General features: G+C 45.8%; 2 protein-coding genes across 3 annotated transcripts in view; both read right to left on the reverse strand.

The window, feature by feature from the left end:
• Positions 1–4,161, reverse strand: part of LOC112239697 (caldesmon, smooth muscle) — a 38,407-nt gene extending 34,246 nt beyond the window's left edge. Inside the window, exons 1-3 of one of the 2 annotated variants that reach the window (XM_042315095.1) lie at positions 3,657–4,161; positions 3,072–3,318; positions 1,739–1,879 (exon numbers count right to left, since the gene is read on the reverse strand). In XM_042315095.1, the coding sequence (XP_042171029.1) occupies positions 1,739–1,879; positions 3,072–3,318; positions 3,657–4,093 (825 nt within the window). In that variant the 5' untranslated portion in view covers positions 4,094–4,161. The remainder of the gene's footprint in view (positions 1–1,738; positions 1,880–3,071; positions 3,319–3,656) is intronic. The other variant, XM_042315094.1, reaches the window with a different exon arrangement.
• Positions 4,162–5,649: 1,488 nt separating this feature from the next.
• LOC112239700 (lymphocyte-specific protein 1) overlaps positions 5,650–20,910 on the reverse strand; it is a 30,469-nt gene continuing 15,208 nt past the window's right edge. Inside the window, exons 2-3 of the mRNA XM_042315096.1 lie at positions 16,332–16,493; positions 5,650–6,066 (exon numbers count right to left, since the gene is read on the reverse strand). Coding sequence (XP_042171030.1) covers positions 5,790–6,066; positions 16,332–16,493 — 439 coding nt within the window. The 3' untranslated portion in view covers positions 5,650–5,789. The remainder of the gene's footprint in view (positions 6,067–16,331; positions 16,494–20,910) is intronic.

Genomic DNA, 20,910 nt, shown 5'->3' on the forward strand with positions numbered 1-20,910 from the left:
GATTTTGAAAGTATTTTATATTTAGTAGTTAGTGAGAAAAAAAAGGATGTCTTCAGACTAGAAAGTTTGTTTCAAATCTGTCACAGTTCATTTCTGTCTGAGAAGGAGTGGTGAAAACATTTTCTGAAAACAAATGAACCCCAAAGGAAGCCAGTGTGAATAGTCATACTGACATCAGACTCTAATTTTTACTTATTTTACCTTTATTTACTAGTCCAACGCTCTAAGAACCTCTTAGGCTACCCTGAACAGCTGGGTTAAGACTCTCAGTAGAGACTCATTTTTACCTGTCATACCACCACAGACCATTACAGGACTTGCAACCTTCACATCACAGAGCCAACACAGTTATATCCATCCAGGCTACACTGCACTGACATCAGACACTAAGTAGAGACTCATGTTACCTGTCATACCACCACAGACCATTACAGGACTCTCACTTCACATCACAGAGCCAACACAGTTATATCCATCCACACACTGCACTGACATCAGACTCTAAGTAGAGACTCATGTTACCTGTCATACAACCACAGACCATACAGGACTCTCACTTCACATCACAGAGCCAACACAGTTATATCCATCCACCCACTGCACTGACATCAGACACTAAGTAGAGACACATGTTACCTGTCATACAACCACAGACCATACAGGACTCTCACTTCACATCACAGAGCCAACACAGTTATATCCATCCACCCACTGCACTGACATCAGACACTAAGTAGAGACACATGTTACCTGTCATACAACCACAGACCATACAGGACTCTCACTTCACATCACAGAGCCAACACAGTTATATCCATCCACACACTGCACTTACAGACAGTCGACAACTTACTGGGTAAAACAGAAGGAGGAGTCTCTGGTAGGATGGTATGAAGCATGGGAACAGAACACAGTGGCAGACATGCTACATCAAGCACTGTGTAACACTGTGTGAGTCGGCATGGCAGAGTGTAACAGAAAGGGGACAAATATGCTGTGAAATACATCCTATGAAGAAATCCCTGGAAGCCTTTTTGGTTCTAATAAAAATCATTTTCTCTACAACTGTGGGCATGTGATTAGGTGATAGGTGAATGACAAGGTGATGTGTATGGTGGTCAATTATATGGGACATCAGAAGTACCTTGAAGTTATGTGATTGATTGATTGATTGATTGGTTGATTGATTGGTTGATAGATACCGGGACATCAGAAGTATCTTGAAGTTATGTGATTGATTGGTTGATTGATAGATAGATAGATAGATAGATAGATAGATAGATAGATAGATAGATAGATAGATAGATAGATAGATAGATAGATAGATAGATAGATAGATAGATAGATAGATAGATAGATAGATAGATAGATAGATAGATAGATAGATAGATAGATAGATAGATAGATAGATAGATAGATAGATAGATAGATAGATAGATAGATAGATAGATAGATAGATAGACATCATAGATAGATAGATAGATAGATAGATAGATAGATAGATAGATAGATAGATAGATAGATAGATAGATAGATAGATAGATAGATAGATAGATAGATAGATAGATAGATAGATAGATAGATAGATAGATAGATAGATAGATAGATAGATAGATAGATAGATAGATAGATAGATAGATAGATAGATAGATAGATAGATAGATACCGGGACAACAGTAGTACCTTGAAGTTACGTGATTGATTGATTGATTGATAGATACCGGGATATCAGTAGTACCTTGAAGGTGGGGCTCATGGGACTGAAGGGGCTGAAGGACTCGTCTCCCTCAATGCTGGAAATACTGAGGTTCTTCATCCTTCTCTCTGAAGCCGCCATCCTCCTACTCTCTATCCCATCTTTCACCCTCTTCTTCTCCTCCTGTAGACAGAGAAACTACATTAGAACAACACACCCTCTTCTTCTCCTCCTGTAGACAGAGAAACTACATCAGAACAACACACCCCTCTTCCTCTCCTCCTGTAGACAGAGAAACTACATTAGAACAACACACCCCTCTTCCTCTCCTCCTGTAGACAGAGAAACTACATTAGAACACACCCCTCTTCCTCTCCTCCTGTAGACAGAGAAATTACATTAGAACACACCCCTCTTCCTCTCCTCCTGTAGACAGAGACACTACATCAGAACAACACACCCCTATTCTTCTCCTCCTGTAGACAGAGAAACTACATCAGAACAACACACCCCTATTCCTCTCCTCCTGTAGACAGAGAAACTACATTAGAACAACACACCCCTCTTCCTCTCCTCCTGTAGACAGAGACACTACATCAGAACAACACACCCCTATTCCTCTCCTCCTGCAGACAGAGAAATTACATTAGAACACACCCCTCTTCCTCTCCTCCTGTAGACAGAGACACTACATCAGAACAACACACCCCTATTCCTCTCCTCCTGCAGACAGAGAAACTACATTAGAACACACGTACACATACAGTGTGTACACATACTAAAAATTATTTAGTTAGCCACCAATTGTGCAGGTTCTCCCACTTAAAAAGATGAGAGGCCTGTAATTTTCATCATAGGTACACTTCAACTATGACAGACAAAACAAAAAAAAAAAATCACATTGTAGGATTTTTAATGAATTTATTTGAATACTTATTTTCCACCATAATATGCAAATAAATTCATTAAAAATCGTACAATGTGATTTTCTGGATTTTTTTTCTCATTTTGTCTGTCATAGTTGAAGTGTACCTATGATGAGAATTACAGGCCTCTCTCATCTTTTTAAGTGGGAGAACTTGCACAATTGGTGGCTGACTAAATAATTGTTTGCCCCACTGTACATGAGCCTGAACTGACCTCTGCTGTGCATGTTGTGCATTATAATGCATTATAACGCATTATGTCAGAGCTCACAAGGTGTTAGAAAAGTGCTAGCAATGCATTATGAAGAGGGTGTTCATAGGAAGTGTTACCAACATGCAGCGACATGCATATACACACACACAGATAGTGTACATACCAGTCTCAGAGTAGGAGTGCTGGTCTAGGATCTGACCCCCTGTTCATTCATTATAACGGACCCAGATCTCACCTCCTCCTGCTCCTGTCTGTGCTGCTCCTCTTTCTCTCTCTGGTGCTCCTCCTCCTCCCTGGCTCTGCGTTTCTCCTCTCTCCTGCGGTTCAACTCCTCCATCTCCTCCTGGTCCTCCTGCTGTCTCTGTCTCAGCTGTTCCAGGGTGCCCTGTCCCTGGCCTGGTGTCTTCTCTGTCTCCAGCTGCCCCCCGGGAACCTCTCCATCCACCTCCTCCTGTCTCTGCCCTCCCAAGCTGCCACTACGACTAGAGGAGAGGAGAGGAGAGGAGAGGAGAGGAGAGGGAGGAGGAGGAGAGGAGAGGAGGAGGAGAGGAGAGGAGAGGAGAGGAGAGGAGAGGAGAGGAGAGAGGAGAGGAGAGGAGAGGAGAGGAGAGGAGAGGAGAGGAGAGGAGAGGAGAGGATGAAAGTAAAGTCCAAAGTTAGAGGACAGGTTGGAGGAAGCTGCTCCGTCTCTCACTATGATCAAACTGCATTATAAATGTAACACCTTCTAATATCTCCACTGCTGTAGTTATGAACTACTTTGGACAGTTCTCATCTTATCAATCCACAAGATTCCCTCAGTTTGCTTTGAAATGTTTACCTGTCTCCTTCAGTGACAAACAAGGAAGAAGTAGGTATCTCATCCATCTCTTTCGGTGTCTCATCCATCTCTTTCGGTGTCTCATCCATCTCTTTCTGTGTCTCATCCATGTCTTTTGGTGTCTCTTCCAAGACTATCTGTGTCTCAACCATGTCTTTCGGGGTGTCATCCATCTCTTTCTGTGTCTCCTCCATGACTATCTGTGTCTCAGTCATGACTATCTGTGTCTCAGCCATCTCTATCTGTGTCTCTAGCTGTGTCTCAGTCATGACTATCTGTGTCTCAGCCATGTCTTCCTGTGTCTCATCCAAGACTATCTGTGTCTCAGTCATGACTATCTGTGTCTCATCCATGACTATCTGTGTCTCAGCCATGTCTTCCTGTGTCTCGTCCAAGACTATCTGTGTCTCATCCATGACTATCTGTGTCTCAGCCATCTCTATCTGTGTCTCTAGCTGTGTCTCAACACCCGATAGTAGCTCACTCTTAAGGCTTGGTTAAATTAAGGAAGGATGTTGAGCTAGCCCATACAGGAAGTGATGAGAGTCACTGATCTTGTCATGCCTCTTTTTCAGTTCAGTATGAAGTAGGAACTGATATATGCTTTACAGAAGTTATTATTCTCTCTCTACAAGCGATCACCCATACATTTTAATTTGATCGTCGTGTTGCAGGTGAGCTTTCCTGCAACGCAGGAAATGTAAAACGTCTAGTTTATTTGAGGTTTAAAAAGGCTTCTGAAGTTTGTAATTTCCCCTTAACAATTTCAGACTTGATTTATCCTTACGAATGATGTATCAACCTCTTCAAAAAATGTCCATTAATAATAATCCACTCTATAATTCACATTTCCTGTTGCTGCGGGATTATTTTCCTGCTGTAGAAAACTGGCTCAAATGAAGATCCTCCATCTGTAGCAGGAAGATAAGACTGAAACCAAGGAAACTATAAATAAAGAAACTCAGACAGCTTCAGTCTTTGTGTTGAGTTCTCCTCCTCTTTAAATTGAATTTGGACATTACAGTAGTGAGATCTGGCCCCAGTCTGAAACTGTGTCCAAAATGGAACCCTATTCCCGTTATAGTGCACTACTTTAGACCAACCAAATGGCACCCTATTCCTGTTATAGTGCACTACTTTAGTCCAGCCAAATGGCACCCTTTTCCCGTTATAGTGCACTACTTTAGGCCAGCCAAATGGCACCCTATTCCCGTTATTGTGCACTACTTTAGACCAGCCAAATGGCACCCTATTTCTATATAATGCACTACTTTAGACCAGCCAAATGGCACCCTATTCCCTTGATAGTGCACTACTTTTGACCAGACAAATGGCACCCTATTCCCGTTATAGTGCACTACTTTAGACCAGCTAAATGTTACCCCTTTCCCATTATAGTGCACTACTATAGGCCAGCCAAATGGCACCCTATTCCCTTGATAGTGCACTACTTTTGACCAGACAAATGGCACCCTATTCCTGTTATAGTGCACTACTTTAGACCAGCCAAATGGCACCCTATTCCCGTTATAGTGCACTACTTTAGACCAGACAAATGGCACCCTAATCCCTATATAGTGCACTACTTTTGGCCAGATGAGGCTCTATTTAAGGATTCGGGCGCCATTTTGGAAACACCTATAGACTATTTTAGGTGTGTTACCTTGGAGACAGTTTCCCTGCAACTAGGTATGAGGTCACTTCCGCTCCAGCTGCTTCCCCGTTGCTGTTGACGTGTCTCATGACTTTAGAGGTGTAGGAGATCTTCAGCTCAGATTTCTTCTTCTCCACGACCTAAAAACAAAACAGGGCATTCAGAAGAACACTTTATAGTTCAATTTGAGTTTTGCCATCAAACGTCATCGGCGGTCAAGTTTGGCATCACAACACCAAACATCAGCTTTCCCCTCTTTGCCCTGCCGTGAATAAAGACGACAGTGTGACTTGAGTGATGATTGGATACAGCGTGGCATATGCACAATCGTAACTCTACCTTGTCCTCTGTTACTCTTCTTGAAGTGTCTTGTGTCTTGTTGCTGGCTTTTCGTTCCCACTCTACCTCCTTCTCCTCCCTCTCCTCGGGCCCAGGACCAGGACGTGTCTTCAAGCAGGGTCTGATTGGGGAGGCTCTGTTTAGCCTGAGCAGCTGGGGCTGCTGCTGCTGCTGCTGGGGGTGATGCTGCTGGGGGTGATGCTGTTGCTGGGGTGATGCTGCTGGGGTTGATGCTGTTGCTGGGGGTGATGCTGCTGGGGTTGATTCTGCTGCTGCTGGGGCTGATGGTCCTCCGAGGACTCCTGTTCCTCCAGGTGGCGCTGTCTGCGTTTCTCCAACCTCTGGGTCCAGTCACTGAAGCCCTCGTCCTCCTCCAGAGCCAACTGGCAGCCACTAGCCTTCAGTTCACTCTCACACCTGAAGAGACAGGTACAATTGTTAATAACAAGTCAAACCTAAAGGTGATCCAGTCATTTCTAACTGTTCAACAGATATCTATCTTGCCACTATAGAAATATAGTGCTGTTTTCAACATTTCCTTCAAGAGTAATGACATCTAAGGACAGGGTTATCCAGGCCGAAGAAGGCCAGGTCGACCCTCGAAAAAGACAGACAATACTTACAGCCTTCAACACTTCAACCTAATGCATTGTCAACTGAATTCAAAACAGGCTAATTTTACACTTTTACACAGTGTAAAAAGTAATAGTTCTGCTAACTCCCGTTGCCTAGAACCGCTGTAGTAAACCCAACTCAAAGTATATCAGTTCTGCTAACTCCCGTTGCCTAGAACCATTGTAGTAAACCCAACTCAAAGTATATCAGTTCTGCTAACTCCCGTTGCCTAGAACCGTTGTCAAAGTAAGTTCCCTAACGTTCTAGAACCGCTGTAGTATCAAAGTATATCAGTTCTGCTAACTCCCGTTGCCTAGAACCAGTTCTGCTAACTGTTGCCTAGAAAGTAAACCCAACTCAAAGTATATCAGTTCTGCTAACTCCCGTTGCCTAAACAATCAAAGTATATCAGTTCTGCTAAACGTGCCTAGCTGCTGTAGTAAACCACTCAAAAACAATCAGGTTGCCTAGAAGTAGTAAACCCACTGTGAAAAGTATATCAGTTCTGCTAACTCCCGTTGCCTAGAACCGCTGTAGTAAACCCAACTCAAAGTATATCAGTTCTGCTAACCTAGAACTGTGAAAACCCAATCAGGTTCTGCTAACTGCCGCTGCTAGAACCACTGTAGTAAAAACTCAAAGTATATCAGTTCTGGCTAAACGTGTAAACCCAACTCAAAGTATATCAGTTCTGCTGCCTAGAACCACTGTGTAAAAACTCAATCAGTTCTGGTTGCTAAACGTGCTCAGCTGCTAACCACTGTGTAAAAACAATCAGGTGTTGCTAAACCATTGTAGTAAACCCAACTCAAAGTATATCAGTTCTGCTAACCACTAGTGAAAACAATCAGGCTAACTCCCGTTGCCTAGAACCGCTGTAGTGAACCCTACTCAAAGTATATCAGTTCTGCTAACTGCCTAGAAAGTAAACCCAATCAGTATATCAGTTCTGCTAACTCCTGCTAGAAAAGTAAACCACTGTGAAAACAATCAGGTGGCTAAACGTATATCAGCTGCTAACCACTGTGAAAACAATCAGGTGTGCTAAACGTATATCAGCTGCTAACCACTGTGAAAACAATCAGGTGCTAACGTGCTAGCTGAACCACTGTAGGAAGAAAACAATCAGGTGGCTAAACGTGCTAGCTGCTAACCACTGTGAAAACAATCAGGTGGCTAAACAAACCACTGTGAAAATGATCAGGTCGCTAAACGTGCTAGCTGCTAACCACTGTGAAAACAATCAGGTGGCTAAACGTGCTAGCTGCTAACCACTGTGAAAACAATCAGGTGGCTAAACGTGCTAACCACTGTGAAAACAATCAGGTGGCTAAACGTGCTAGCTGCTAACCACTGTGAAAACAATCAGGTGGCTAAACAAACCACTGTGAAAATGATCAGGTGGCTAAACGTGCTAGCTGCTAACCACTGTGAAAACAATCAGGTGGCTAAACGTGCTAGCTGCTAACCACTGTGAAAACAATCAGGTGGCTAAACGTGCTAGCTGCTAACCACTGTGAAAACAATCAGGTGGCTAAACGTCCTAGCTGCTAACCACTGTGAAAACAATTAGGTGGCTTCTGTAATATTGTTAGCGGTCAGCACAATGTTGAAAGGGGAAACGACAGAGGGGGTCAGGTACTGTAGAGAGGTCAGGGGACAGGCAGCGGTCACAGGAAGTGAGTCTTTACAGCCAAACACCTGCAGTCAGCCTACAGCAGCCGAGTGTGTGTGTGTGTGTGTGTGTGTGTGTGTGTGTGTGTGTGTGTGTGCGTGTGTCAAATCATCAAATCAAATTGTATTTGTCACATGCGCCAAATACAACAGGTGTAGACCTTACAGTGAAATGCTTACTTACAAGCCCTTAACCAACTATGCAGTTTTAAGAAAAACCCTAAAAAAGTAAGAGATAAGACAAACAAATAATTAAAGAGCAGCAGTAAATAACAATAGTGAGACTGTATATAGGGGGCACCGGTACAGTCAATGTCAATGTGCGGGGGCACCGGTGTCGAGGTAATATGTACATGTAGGTAAAGTTACTAAAGTGACTATGCACAGATAATAACAGAGAGTAGCAGCAGCGTGGGGGCGTACACACTACCCTCTGTAGTGCCTTGAGGTCGGAGGCCGAGCAGTTGCCATACTAGGCAGTGATGCAACTCGTCAGGATGCTCTCAATGGTGCAGCTGTAGAACCTTTTGAGGATCTGAGGACCCATGCCAAATCTTTTCAGTCTCCCGAAGGGGAATAGGTTTTGTCGTACCCTCTTCACAATTGTCTTGGTGTGTTTGGACCATGTTAGTTTGTTGGTGATGTGGAAGCCAAGGAACTTAAAGCTCTCAACCTGCTCCACTACAGCCGCGTCGATGACAATTTTCTTCCCTCTGGTTGCACATTTTTACATGCTGATAGAAATGAGGTAAAACTGATTTAAGTTTCCCTGCATTAAAGTCCCCGGCCACTAGGAGCCTGGCCTCTGGATGAGCGTTTTCCTGTTTGCTTCAGTTTAGCCCAGCAGATGACAGGTGTTAGCCAGACCCCAGGGCCTTTGGCTCAGCGTCATGGCAACGGGACACACATGTACTGTGGCCATGGAAACACACAAAACTGAGCGACCGACCTCGCTGCCAACGGAACGGACGCCACTGCTGCATCCTGTTTCCTCTGAGTGAGCTATGGACTGTATCCCAAATGGCACCCATTTCCCTAAATAGTGCACTACTTTAGACCAGAGCCCAATTCACCATATAGTGCACTACTTTTCACCAGAACCCGATGTAGTCGTGCACTACTTTTCACCAGAGCCCTATGTAGTAGTGCACTACTTTTCACCAGAGCCCTATGTAGTAGTGCACTACACAGGGGATAGGGTGCCCTTTGGGACGAAGGCATGCTCTCTTCCTGTAGCCCCGGCCTTCTGTCATTTCTCGTTTCTCATTGTTGCAACAAAGCAAAAATAAATATAGTTTAGGTTGATTTATTAATGGGCTGCATAGAAGTGCATTAAAACATTAACAAGTAGCATAATAACATAATAACATTAACAAGTAGAATAATAACAGTTATTCTGCCTGGAACCAAAAACGGTTTCCACCTGGAACTAAAAAGAGTTCCACCTGGAACCAAAAATGATTCCACCTGGAACTAAAAAGGGTTCCACCTGGAACCAAAAAGGGTTCTGCCTGGAACTAAAAAGGGTTCCGCCTGGAACCAAAAAGGGTTCCGCCTGGAACCAAAAAGGGTTCCACCAGGAACTAAAAAGGGTTCCGCCTGGAACCAAAAAGGGTTCCGCCTGGAACTAAAAAGGGTTCCGCCTGGAACCAAAAAGGGTTCCGCCTGGAACCAAAAAGGGTTCCACCTGGAACTAAAAAGGGTTCCACCTGGAACTATAAAGGGTTCCACCTGGAACTAAAAAGGGTTCCACTTGGAACTATAAAGGGTTCCACCTGGAACTAAAAAGGTTCCACCTGGAACTAAAACGGGTTTTACCTGGAACTAAAATGGGTTCTATCTGGAACTAAAAAGAGTTCCACCTGGAACTAAAAGCGGTTCCACCTGGAACCAAAAAGGGTTCTCTTATGGGGACAGCCGAAGAATCCTTTTGGAACTCTTTTTTCTAAGAATGTAGCATAATTAGATCTCTGGTAAAAAATAAAAAATAAAGGACCATTTATTTCCTGTGTAACATTTGAAACCACTACCACACACCTGCAGATGTTTCTTTAACTAGATTTTTCTTAACTAGAAAATAGCAACCTTGCAAATACTCGTAATGAGTCCATCATCAAAAATATGTTTGAGTCACCAATAGGTTTGAGTCACCAGTAGGTTTGAGTCACCAGTAGGTTTGAGTCACCAATATGTGTCACACCCTGACCATAGTTTACTTTGTATATTTCTATGTTTTGGTTGGTCAGGGTGTGAGCTGAGTGGGCATTCTATGTTTCATGTCTAGTTTGTCTATTTCTATGTCTGGCCTGATATGGTTCTCAATCAGTCATTGTCTCTGATTGGGAACCATATTTAGGTAGCCTGGGTTTCACTGTGTGTTTGTGGGTGATTGTTCCTGTCTCTGTGTTTTCACCAGACAGGGCTGTTTCGGATTTCGTTACGTTTCCACGTTTGTTGTTTTTTTGTAGTTTTTGTATTGATTCGTGTTTTACGTTTGTTGATTAAACATGGATCGCAATCTACACGCCGCATTTTGGTCCGACTCTCCTTCACCAAAAGAGAACCGTTACAGAATCACCCACCACAACAGGACCAAGTGGCGACCACAACAGGACCAAGTGGCGTGGTAACAGGCAACAGCAACAGCAACAGCAGGAGAAACATAAGGATTTATGGACATGGGAGGACGAACTGGACGGTGAAGGACCCTGGGCTCAGCCTGGAGAATATCGCCGTCCCAAGGAAGAACTGGAGGCGGCGAAAGCGGAGAGGCGCTGGTTTGAGGAGGCAGCACGGCAACGCGGATGGAAGCCTGAGAGTCAGCCCCAAAAATTTCTTGGGGGGGGCTCACAGGGAGTATGGCTATGCCAGGTAGGAGACCTGCGCAAACTCCCTGTGCTTACCGGGGGGCTAGAGAGACCGGGCAGGCACCATGTTATGCAGTGGTGCGCATTCCAGCTCCGCGTATCGGCCGGGCTAGATTGAGCATCGAGCCAAATGCCATGAAGCCGGTTCTACGCAGCTGGTCTCCAGTGCGTCTCCTTGGGCCGGCTTACATGGCACCAGCCTTGCGCACGGTTTCTCCGGTTCGCCTGCATAGCCCAGTGCGGGCTATTCCACCTCGCCTCACTGGCAGGGCGACCGGGACCATTCAACCGGGTAAGGTTGGGCAGGCTCGGTGCTCAAGAGCTCCAGTGCGCCTGCACGGTCCGGTCTATCCAGTACCACCTCCACACCCCAGCCCTCCGGTAGCAGCTACCCGCACCAGGCTTCCTGTGCGTGTTCTCGGTCCAGTACCACCAGTGCCAGCACCACGCATCAGGCCTACAGTGCGCCTCGCCTCTCCAGCGCTGCCAGAGCCTTCCTCCTCTCCTGCGCTGCCGGAGTCTCCCGCCTGTTCAGCGCTACCAGAGCCTTCCTCCTCTCCTGCGCTGCCGGAGTCTCCCGCCTGTTCAGCGCTACCAGAGCCTTCCTCCTCTCCTGCGCTGCCGGAGTCTCCCGCCTGTTCAGCGCTACCAGAGCCTTCCTCCTCTCCTGCGCTGCCGGAGTCTCCCGCCTGTTCAGCGCTACCAGAGCCTTCCTCCTCTCCTGCGCTGCCGGAGTCTCCCGCCTGTTCAGCGCTACCAGAGCCTTCCTCCTCTCCTGCTGCCGGAGTCTCCCGCCTGTTTGGCGCTACCAGAGCCTTCCTCTCCAGCGCTACCAGAGCCTTCCGCCTCTACAGCGTTGCCGGAGTCTCCTGCCTGTTTAGCGCAGCCAGAGCTGCCAGCCTGCATGGAGCAGCCAGAGCTGTCAGTCTGCATGGAGCAGCCAGAGCTGTCAGTCTGCATGGAGCAGCCAGAGCTGTCAGTCTGCATGGAGCAGCCAGAGCTGTCAGTCTGCATGGAGCAGCCAGAGCTGTCAGTCTGCATGGAGCAGCCAGAGATGTCAGTCTGCATGGAACAGCCAGAGCTGTCAGTCTGCATGGAGCAGCCGGAGATGCCAGTCTGCAAGGAGCTGCCAGTCTGCAAGGAGCTGCCAGAGCTGCCAGTCTGCATGGAGCAGCCAGAGCTGCCAGTCTGCAAGAAGCCGCCAGAGCTGCCAGTCAGCATGGAGCAGCCAGAGCCGCCAGTCAGCATGGAGCAGCCAGAGCCGCCAGTCAGCCAGACTCTTCCAGATCTGCCAGTCAGCCAGGATCCGCCAGTCAGCCAGACTCTTCTAGATCTGCCAGACTCTTCCAGATCCGCCAGTCTGCCAGACTCTTCCAGATCCGCCAGTCTGCCAGACTCTTCCAGATCCGCCAGTCTGCCAGACTCTTCCAGATCCGCCAGTCAGCCAGACTCTTCCAGATCCGCCAGTCAGCCAGGATCTGCCAGAGCCTTCCTCCTCTCCTGTGCTGCCGGAGTCTGAAGAGCCCCTCTGTCCCGAGCTGCCCCTCTGTCCCGAGCTGCCCCTCTGTCCCGTGTTATTAAGTAGGGTTGCCGTGGCTAGGAGGTCACGGAAGCGGACAAGGTGGGGGAAGACTACGGTGAAGTGGGGGCCACGTCCAGCACCAGAGCCGCCACCGCGGACAGATGCCCACCCAGACCCTCCCCTATAGGTTCAGGTTTTGCGGCCGGAGTCCGCACCTTGGGGGGGGGTACTGTCACACCCTGACCATAGTTTACTTTGTATATTTCTATGTTTTGGTTGGTCAGGGTGTGAGCTGAGTGGGCATTCTATGTTTCATGTCTAGTTTGTCTATTTCTATGTCTGGCCTGATATGGTTCTCAATCAGAGGCAGGTGTTAGTCATTGTCTCTGATTGGGAACCATATTTAAGTAACCTGGGTTTCACTGTGTGTTTGTGGGTGATTGTTCCTGTCTCTGTGTTTTCACCAGACAGGGCTGTTTCGGATTTCGTTACGTTTCCACGTTTGTTGTTTTTTTGTAGTTTTTGTATTGATTCGTGTTTTACGTTTGTTGATTTAAACATGGATCGCAATCTACACGCCGCATTTTGGTCCGACTCTCCTTCACCAAAAGAGAACCGTTACAATATGTTTGAGTCACCAGTAGGTTTGAGTCACCATTAGGTTTGAGTCACCAGTAGGTTTGAGTCACCAGTAGGTTTGAGTCACCAGTAGGTTTGAGTCACCAGTAGGTTTGAGTCACCAGTAGGTTTGAGTCACCAATAGGTTTGAGTCACCAGTAGGTTTGAGTCACCAGTAGGTTTGAGTCACCAGTAGGTTTGAGTCACCAGTAGGTTTGAGTCACCAGTAGGTTTGAGTCACCAGTAGGTTTGAGTCACCAGTAGGTTTGAGTCACCAGTAGGTTTGAGTCACCAGTAGGTTTGAGTCACCAGTAGGTTTGAGTCACCAGTAGGTTTGAGTCACCAGTAGGTTTGAGTCACCAGTAGGTTTGAGTCACCAGTAGGTTTGAGTCACCAGTAGGTTTGAGTCACCAGTAGGTTTGAGTCAATAGGTTTGAGTCACCAGTAGGTTTGAGTCACCAATAGGTTTGAGTCACCAATAGGTTTGAGTCACCAGTAGGTTTGAGTCACCAGTAGGTTTGAGTCACCAGTAGGTTTGAGTCACCAGTAGGTTTGAGTCACCAGTAGGTTTGAGTCACCAGTAGGTTTGAGTCACCAGTAGGTTTGTAGGTTTGAGTCACCAATAGGTTTGAGTCACCAATAGGTTTGAGTCAGTCCAATAGGTTTGAGTCACCAATAGGTTTGAGTCACCAATAGGTTTGAGTCACCAATAGGTTTGAGTCACCAATAGGTTTGAGTCACCAGTAGGTTTGAGTCACCAGTAGGTTTGAGTCACCAATAGGTTTGAGTCACCAATAGGTTTGAGTCACCAATAGGTTTGAGTCACCAGTAGGTTTGAGTCACCAGTAGGTTTGAGTCACCAGTAGGTTTGAGTCACCAGTAGGTTTGAGTCACCAGTAGGTTTGAGTCACCAGTAGGTTTGAGTCACCAGTAGGTTTGAGTCACCAATAGGTTTGAGTCACCAATAGGTTTGAGTCACCAGTAGGTTTGAGTAGGTTTGAGTCACCAGTAGGTTTGAGTCACCAATAGGTTTGAGTCACAATAGGTTTGAGTCACCAATAGGTTTGAGTCACCAATAGGTTTGAGTCACCAATAGGTTTGAGTCACCAGTAGGTTTGAGTCACCAATAGGTTAGGTTTGAGTCACCAGTAGGTTTGAGTCACCATAGGTTTGAGTCAAGGTTTAGGTTTGAGTCAATAGGTTTGAGTCACCAATAGGTTTGAGTCACCAATAGGTTTGAGTCACCAATAGGTTTGAGTCACCAATAGGTTTGAGTCACCAATAGGTTTGAGTCACCAGTAGGTTTGAGTCACCAATAGGTTTGAGTCACCAATAGGTTTGAGTCACCAGTAGGTTTGAGTCACCAGTAGGTTTGAGTCACCAATAGGTTTGAGTCACCAGTAGGTTTGAGTCACCAATAGGTTTGAGTCACCAATAGGTTTGAGTCACCAATAGGTTTGAGTCACCAATAGGTTTGAGTCACCAGTAGGTTTGAGTCACCAGTAGGTTTGAGTCACCAGTAGGTTTGAGTCACCAAGGGAACAAGAAGTAATAGCCTACCACACATCTTTAAGAGGAAACCATTGATTCAATACAATAGACCTGTTGTGGAGGAACATGGCTCACACACATGCACACACATGACTGCACAAACACACACACACACACTCACTATGTCAGGCCTAACAGTAGATAAGCAATGTCAACTCCTTTCCTGATCAGCTCAATGCCTTCCCCTGGGTAGAGCAGTGTCTCTCCCTTCATATCTAGAGTCGTACACATCAACACTGACAGGGCATTTAAAACCAATAGCACAGCACACTGAAGGCTGCGACCCTAATAGCACCCTGTTCCCCAAGGGCTCCGGTCAAATCTGTACACTATATAGTAAACAGGGAGTCATCTGGGACACAACCCAGGTCCATTGAGACACAGCCCAGGTCTATATACTGTAAACCCTGATAGGATACGTGACAGTACTTCATTGGCGAACGCTAGCTAATGTTGTCTTGTTTCCCTACAGTCTATTCAGCACCATTGAGACATCAGTCAGATTACCTACAGTCTAATCAGCACCATTGAGACATCAGTCAGATTACCTACAGTCTAATCAGCATCATTGAGACATCAGTCTAATCAGCACCATTGAGACATCAGTCAGATTACCTACAGTCTAATCAGCACCATTGAGACATCAGTCTAATCAGCACCATTGAGACATCAATCAGATTACCTACAGTCTAATCAGCACCATTGAGACGTCAGTCAGATTACCTACAGTCTAATCAGCACCATTGAGACGTCAGTCAGATTACCTACAGTCTAATCAGCACCATTGAGACAGTCAGATTACCTACAGTCTAATCAGCACCATTGAGACAGTCAGATTACCTACAGTCTAATCAGCACCATTGAGACAGTCAGATTACCTACAGTCTAATCAGCACCATTGAGACAGTCAGATTACCTACAGTCTAATCAGCACCATTGAGACAGTCAGATTACCTACAGTCTAATCAGCACCATTGAGACACCATTGAGAATCAGCACCATTCAGATTACCTACAGTCTAATCAGCACCATTGAGACAGTCAGATTACCTACAGTCTCAGCAATCAGCACCATTGAGACAGTCAGATTACCTACAGTCTAATCAGCACCATTGAGAATCAGCACAGTCTAATCAGCACCATTGAGACAGTCAGATTACCTACAGTCTAATCAGCACCACCAGATTACAGTCTAATCAGCACCATTCAGTCAGATTACCTACAGTCTAATCAGCACCATTGAGACAGTCAGATTACCTACAGTCTAATCAGCACCATTGAGACAGTCAGATTACCTACAGTCTAATCAGCACCATTGAGACAGTCAGATTACCTACAGTCTAATCAGCACCATTGAGACAGTCAGATTACCTACAGTCTAATCAGCACCATTGAGACATTTGTATTTTTTATATTTTTTTTAATTAACTTTAATTTAACTAGACAAATCAGTTAAGAACAAATTCTTATTTACAAAGACAGCCTACCCCGGCCAAACCCTAACCCGGATGAAGCTGGGGCAATTGTGCCCCGTCATATGAGACTCCCAATCACGGCCGGGTTGTGATACAGCCCAGGATCGAACCAGGGCGTCCGTAGTGACGCCTCTAGCACTGAGGTGCAGTGCCTTAGACCGTTGCGCCACTACAGTAAGCAGTTCACCTCATGTGTTACAAACTGAGCTACTCAGCTGCTACAGATGACAACAAGACTGGTGTGGGATGTCTCGTCTTACACCCTGGTGCAGTCTACGATAACCAGAGCAGCATGTTCTATTGTAGGATTCTACAGCAGGAAAGTGTTGGCTGTTAGCCTCCATTCAGCTTTGTGACTTACATTGGATATAGCTCCGGGAGCCCATTGTCTGGTGTGGGGCTGGTGGTGCTGGCTGGGCCAGTGTGGGTGTGTGGGTCCTGGTCTCCCTGTCTCTCCCTGGCCCTTCGTCTCCGTTCCCGCTCTATCTCCTCAGCATCCTCAATACTGCGCTGGGCCGTCACCCTGGAACACAGAGGCAGCGAAAGAGAATATACAAATAAAATTCATATTTTCATGTGTGGACCAATTATTATTTTTGCTTATGGACAGAGTAAGAAACACACAGGAAGTCTACAAACATATTCCCTCCTACTGGTGAGGTACAAGTGAGAGGAACAAAGTGAAAACCAGAGGATATTTTTTTTTTTAACTAGGCAAGTAACTAACTAACCAGCTCACCTGTCAGATAACTCTACTGTAACCCTACTAACTAACCAGCTCACCTGTCAGATAACTCTACTGTAACCCTACTAACTAACTAACCAGCTCACCTGTCAGATAACTCTACTGTGACCCTACTAACTAACCAGATCACCCGACAGATAACTCTACTGTGACCTTACTAACTAACCAGATCACCTGTCAGATAACTCTACTGTGACCCTACTAACTAACCAGCTCAACTGACAGATAACTCTACTGTGACCCTACTAACTAACTAACCAGCTCACCTGACAGATAACTCTACTGTGACCCTACTAACTAACTAACCAGATCACCTGACAGATAACTCTACTGTAACCCTACTAACTAACCAGATCACCTGACAGATAACTCTACTGTAACCCTACTAACTAACTAACCAGCTCACCTGACAGATAACTGTACTGTAACCTTACTAACTAACTAACTAACCAGCTCACCTGTCAGATAACTCTACTGTGACCCTACTAACTAACCAGCGCACCTGACAGATAACTCTACTGTGACCCTACTAACTAACTAACCAGCTCACCTGACAGATAACTCTACTGTGACCCTACTAACTAACTAACCAGCTCACCTGACAGATAACTCTACTGTGACCCTACTAACTAACTAACCAGCTCACCTGACAGATAACTCTACTGTAACCCTACTAACTAACTAACCAGCTCACCTGACAGATAACTCTACTGTGACCCTACTAACTAACTAACTAACCAACTCACCTGACAGATAACTCTACTGTAACCTTACTAACTAACTAACCAGCTCACCTGTCAGATAACTCTACTGTGACCCTGCTAAATAACTAACCAGCTCACCTGACAGATAACTCTACTGTAACCCTACTAACTAACTAACCAGCTCACCTGGCAGATAACTCTACTGTAACCCTACTAACTAACCAGATCACCTGACAGATAACTCTACTGTGAGAGGCAGAGGAGAGAGGAGGGATGGAGGAGTAGGTCGAGAGGCAGAGGAGAGAGGAGAGAGGAATGAGTATGTCGAGAGGCAGAGGAGAGAGGAGGGATGGAGGAGTGAGTAGGTCGAGAGGTAGAGGAGAGAGGAGGGATGGAGGAGTGAGTAGGTCGAGAGGTAGAGGAGAGAGGAGGGATGGAGGAGTGAGAAGGTCGAGAGGCAGAGGAGAGAGGAGGGATGGAGGAGTGAGTAGGTCGAGAGGTAGAGGAGAGAGGAGGGATGGAGGAGTGAGTAGGTCGAGAGGTAAGAGGAGAGAGGAGGGATGGAGGAGTGAGTAGGTCGAGAACCAGAGGAGAGAGGAGGGATGGAGGAGTGAGTAGGTCGAGAGGCAGAGGAGAGAGGAGGGATGGAGGAGTGAGTAGGTCGAGAGGCAGAGGAGAGAGGAGGGATGGAGGAGTGAGTAGGTCGAGAGGCAGAGGAGAGAGGAGGGATGGAGGAGTGAGTAGGTCGAGAGACAGAGGAGAGAGGAGGGATGGAGGAGTGAGTAGGTCGAGAGGCAGAGAGAGGAGGGATGGAGGGTGAGTAGGTCGAGAGGCAGAGGAGAGAGGAGAGAGGAATGAGTATGTCGAGAGACAGAGGAGAGAGGAGGGATGGAGGAGTGAGTAGGTCGAGAGACAGAGGAGAGAGGAGGGATGGAGGAGTGAGTATGTCGAGAGAGAGGAGAGAGGAGGGATGGAGGAGTGAGTAGGTCGAGAGGCAGAGGAGAGAGGAGGGATGGAGGAGTGAGTAGGTCGAGAGGCAGAGGAGAGAGGAGAGAGGAATGAGTATGTCGAGAGACAGAGGAGAGAGGAGGGATGGAGGAGTGAGAAGGTCAAGAGGCAGAGGAGAGAGGAGGGAGGGAGGTCAAGAGAGAGAAAGGGTGGAGGTTAAGAGGTAGAGGGAGAGGAAGGAGTGGGGAGGGAGGCAGAGGGAGGGGTGAGTAGGTTAAGAGGTAGAGGAGAGAGGAAGGAGTGGGGGGGAGGGAGGCAGAGGGAGGGGGGGAGGGAGGGAGGGAGGGAGGGAGGGAGGGAGGGAGGGAGGGAGGGAGGGAGGGAGGGAGGGAGGGAGGGAGGGAGGGAGGGGGAGGGAGAAAAGAGACTCTGGAGAAGAGTTATGGTCAGGAGGCCTGAAGAGGAGGATGCCAGAGGTTGGAGTGGGTCAAAGAGGAGTTTCTTGTCCTGGTATGAACTCTACACAGGAGAGCCACACACACACACACACACACACACACACACAAACATACACACTCCTAGGATCCATCATTTCCTCTCCATTCTCACTTTAAGTGGAGCCAATACAGCGACTGACAGTCTTCCTCAACAATGGCCTTTAATTCACCACAATGGAAACATTCATGTCAATTCAGCCATTTTGTTTCCTAAACTATTTCATAAAATAGTAAAAGGACTGACTCATCTTGACCAGGGGGAAATGTTCTTTAAAAATCTTTGTTCTGTTTCTGAATCTGAATCAATCAAAAAATGAAGGTTTGATTTCCATCCATAGACTAGACTCAGATTGTCATGCAAATAAATACTGCATAAAATCTCTTTCTTTCTACTGTTTCAAGATTGTTTATCATTAAATCACATCAAAGCCCACCATTCTCATTTCCCATTTAATTGCTATGTAGACCACAGAGAAGACGGAGCTGCCAAATCTCTAGTTTATATTGGAGCTCAGTTGCCTCTAATGTAATGAACCCGTGTGTTGCTGTTCTCTCTTCGGGTCGCTAAATAATGAGTCTAAAACGATAGGGGGGCCTGGCACAGAATGTGAGGAACTGTTACTATTGGGATGTTTTTCTCATTTTAAACACACAGGAAAACAAACAAGGACGGCAGGGTAGCCTAGGGGTTAGAGCGTTGGACTAGTAACCGGAAGGTTGCAAGTTCAAACCCCTGAGCTGACAAGGTACAAATCTGTCGTTCTGCCCCTGAACAGGCAGTTAACCCACTGTTCCTAGGCCGTCATTGAAAATAAGAATTTGTTCTTAACTGACTTGCCTGCTTAAATAAAGGTAAAAAAAATATATATTAAAAAGAATCAAGAAGTACTTTGACTCAAAATCTGTTGTAAATCCTGATTGAAATGAATCAGGAAACGTAACTGAACATGGACTTTATACACAACGAATCTAACGCATCCAATTATGAGTTGGAGTCAGGTGTGAGGAACTAGCTTGCCTTGAACGTCTAGTCAAAGGCCGCTTTCACATTGACAACAGCAAAGGGACATTTTTGTTGAGGTTCTTCAGAGACAATACTGTTGTGTAAAACTTACGAAATGATCCTGTCTTGGAATGCTACCTCCGGAAATCGAGCACGACACTCGTTTTCTCATTTGTAACATTGTGTGGTGATTTCACAGGTGGCACAACGGGTCCCAGAGTGATGTGGGGGGGATTGTCTTCCTGGGGCCTAGAGTTTTTTTCCTGATCTGATAGGCTAACCTAAACCTGTTAAAATACTCTGGGTGTGACATAGAAATAGATCATGTGTTAAATACTGTTTTATAAAGGCTGTGATGTGACCAGGTTTTTCTAATCAGGTCATATGTTTGGGTTTTGTTTAGTTAAGACACTCCAGGACCTGTCTTACACAGAGTCGATTGTGGATAAATACTTTTTTTTCATCTTTCCATCGGTGAAAACACAAAAGAAAGGTAGTAAAATGCATTATTATCACTTTTCTTTGAAGAAAATGTATCCTATATCATTTTGGGGACAACATATGAACAATTCCCTATGCATAAGTCTGGAGAATATATCTAAGCATAACCACAACCACACTACATGTGTTGAACGCAGAAGCTTCTGAGGAAAATCAGTTTGATGAACACTACAAGTTTTTAACTTCTATTTGCTATTTATGGCCTGTAGGCCTCATTGACCTGAGCTCATACAACCCGTTTTTGAGTAAAACAAGCATAAGGTATGGATTATTTTGACTATAACAAATACTCAGATGAAATATATTGTGCTATTTATCGCAGACTACTTTGTGTCAAAGTTTAACCAGGACTCTCTCCTCCTCACCAGTGTCATGAACAAAGATATGATCAAGAGCCTCAAATACAGTATAGCGTTTGGTCATTGTGCTGCCACAGAATGAATTGTGAGCAAGGCCTCAAAAAAGCTTTATATACCAGAGCTGCGAGAAAAATTCTATATATTATTGAAACAATGTTGCGATTGTTTGTGAGAATGTCAACA

The sequence above is a fragment of the Oncorhynchus tshawytscha genome, unplaced genomic scaffold (genome assembly GCF_018296145.1).
Source record: "Oncorhynchus tshawytscha isolate Ot180627B unplaced genomic scaffold, Otsh_v2.0 Un_contig_7684_pilon_pilon, whole genome shotgun sequence".
NCBI classification, from domain to species: domain Eukaryota; kingdom Metazoa; phylum Chordata; class Actinopteri; order Salmoniformes; family Salmonidae; genus Oncorhynchus; species Oncorhynchus tshawytscha.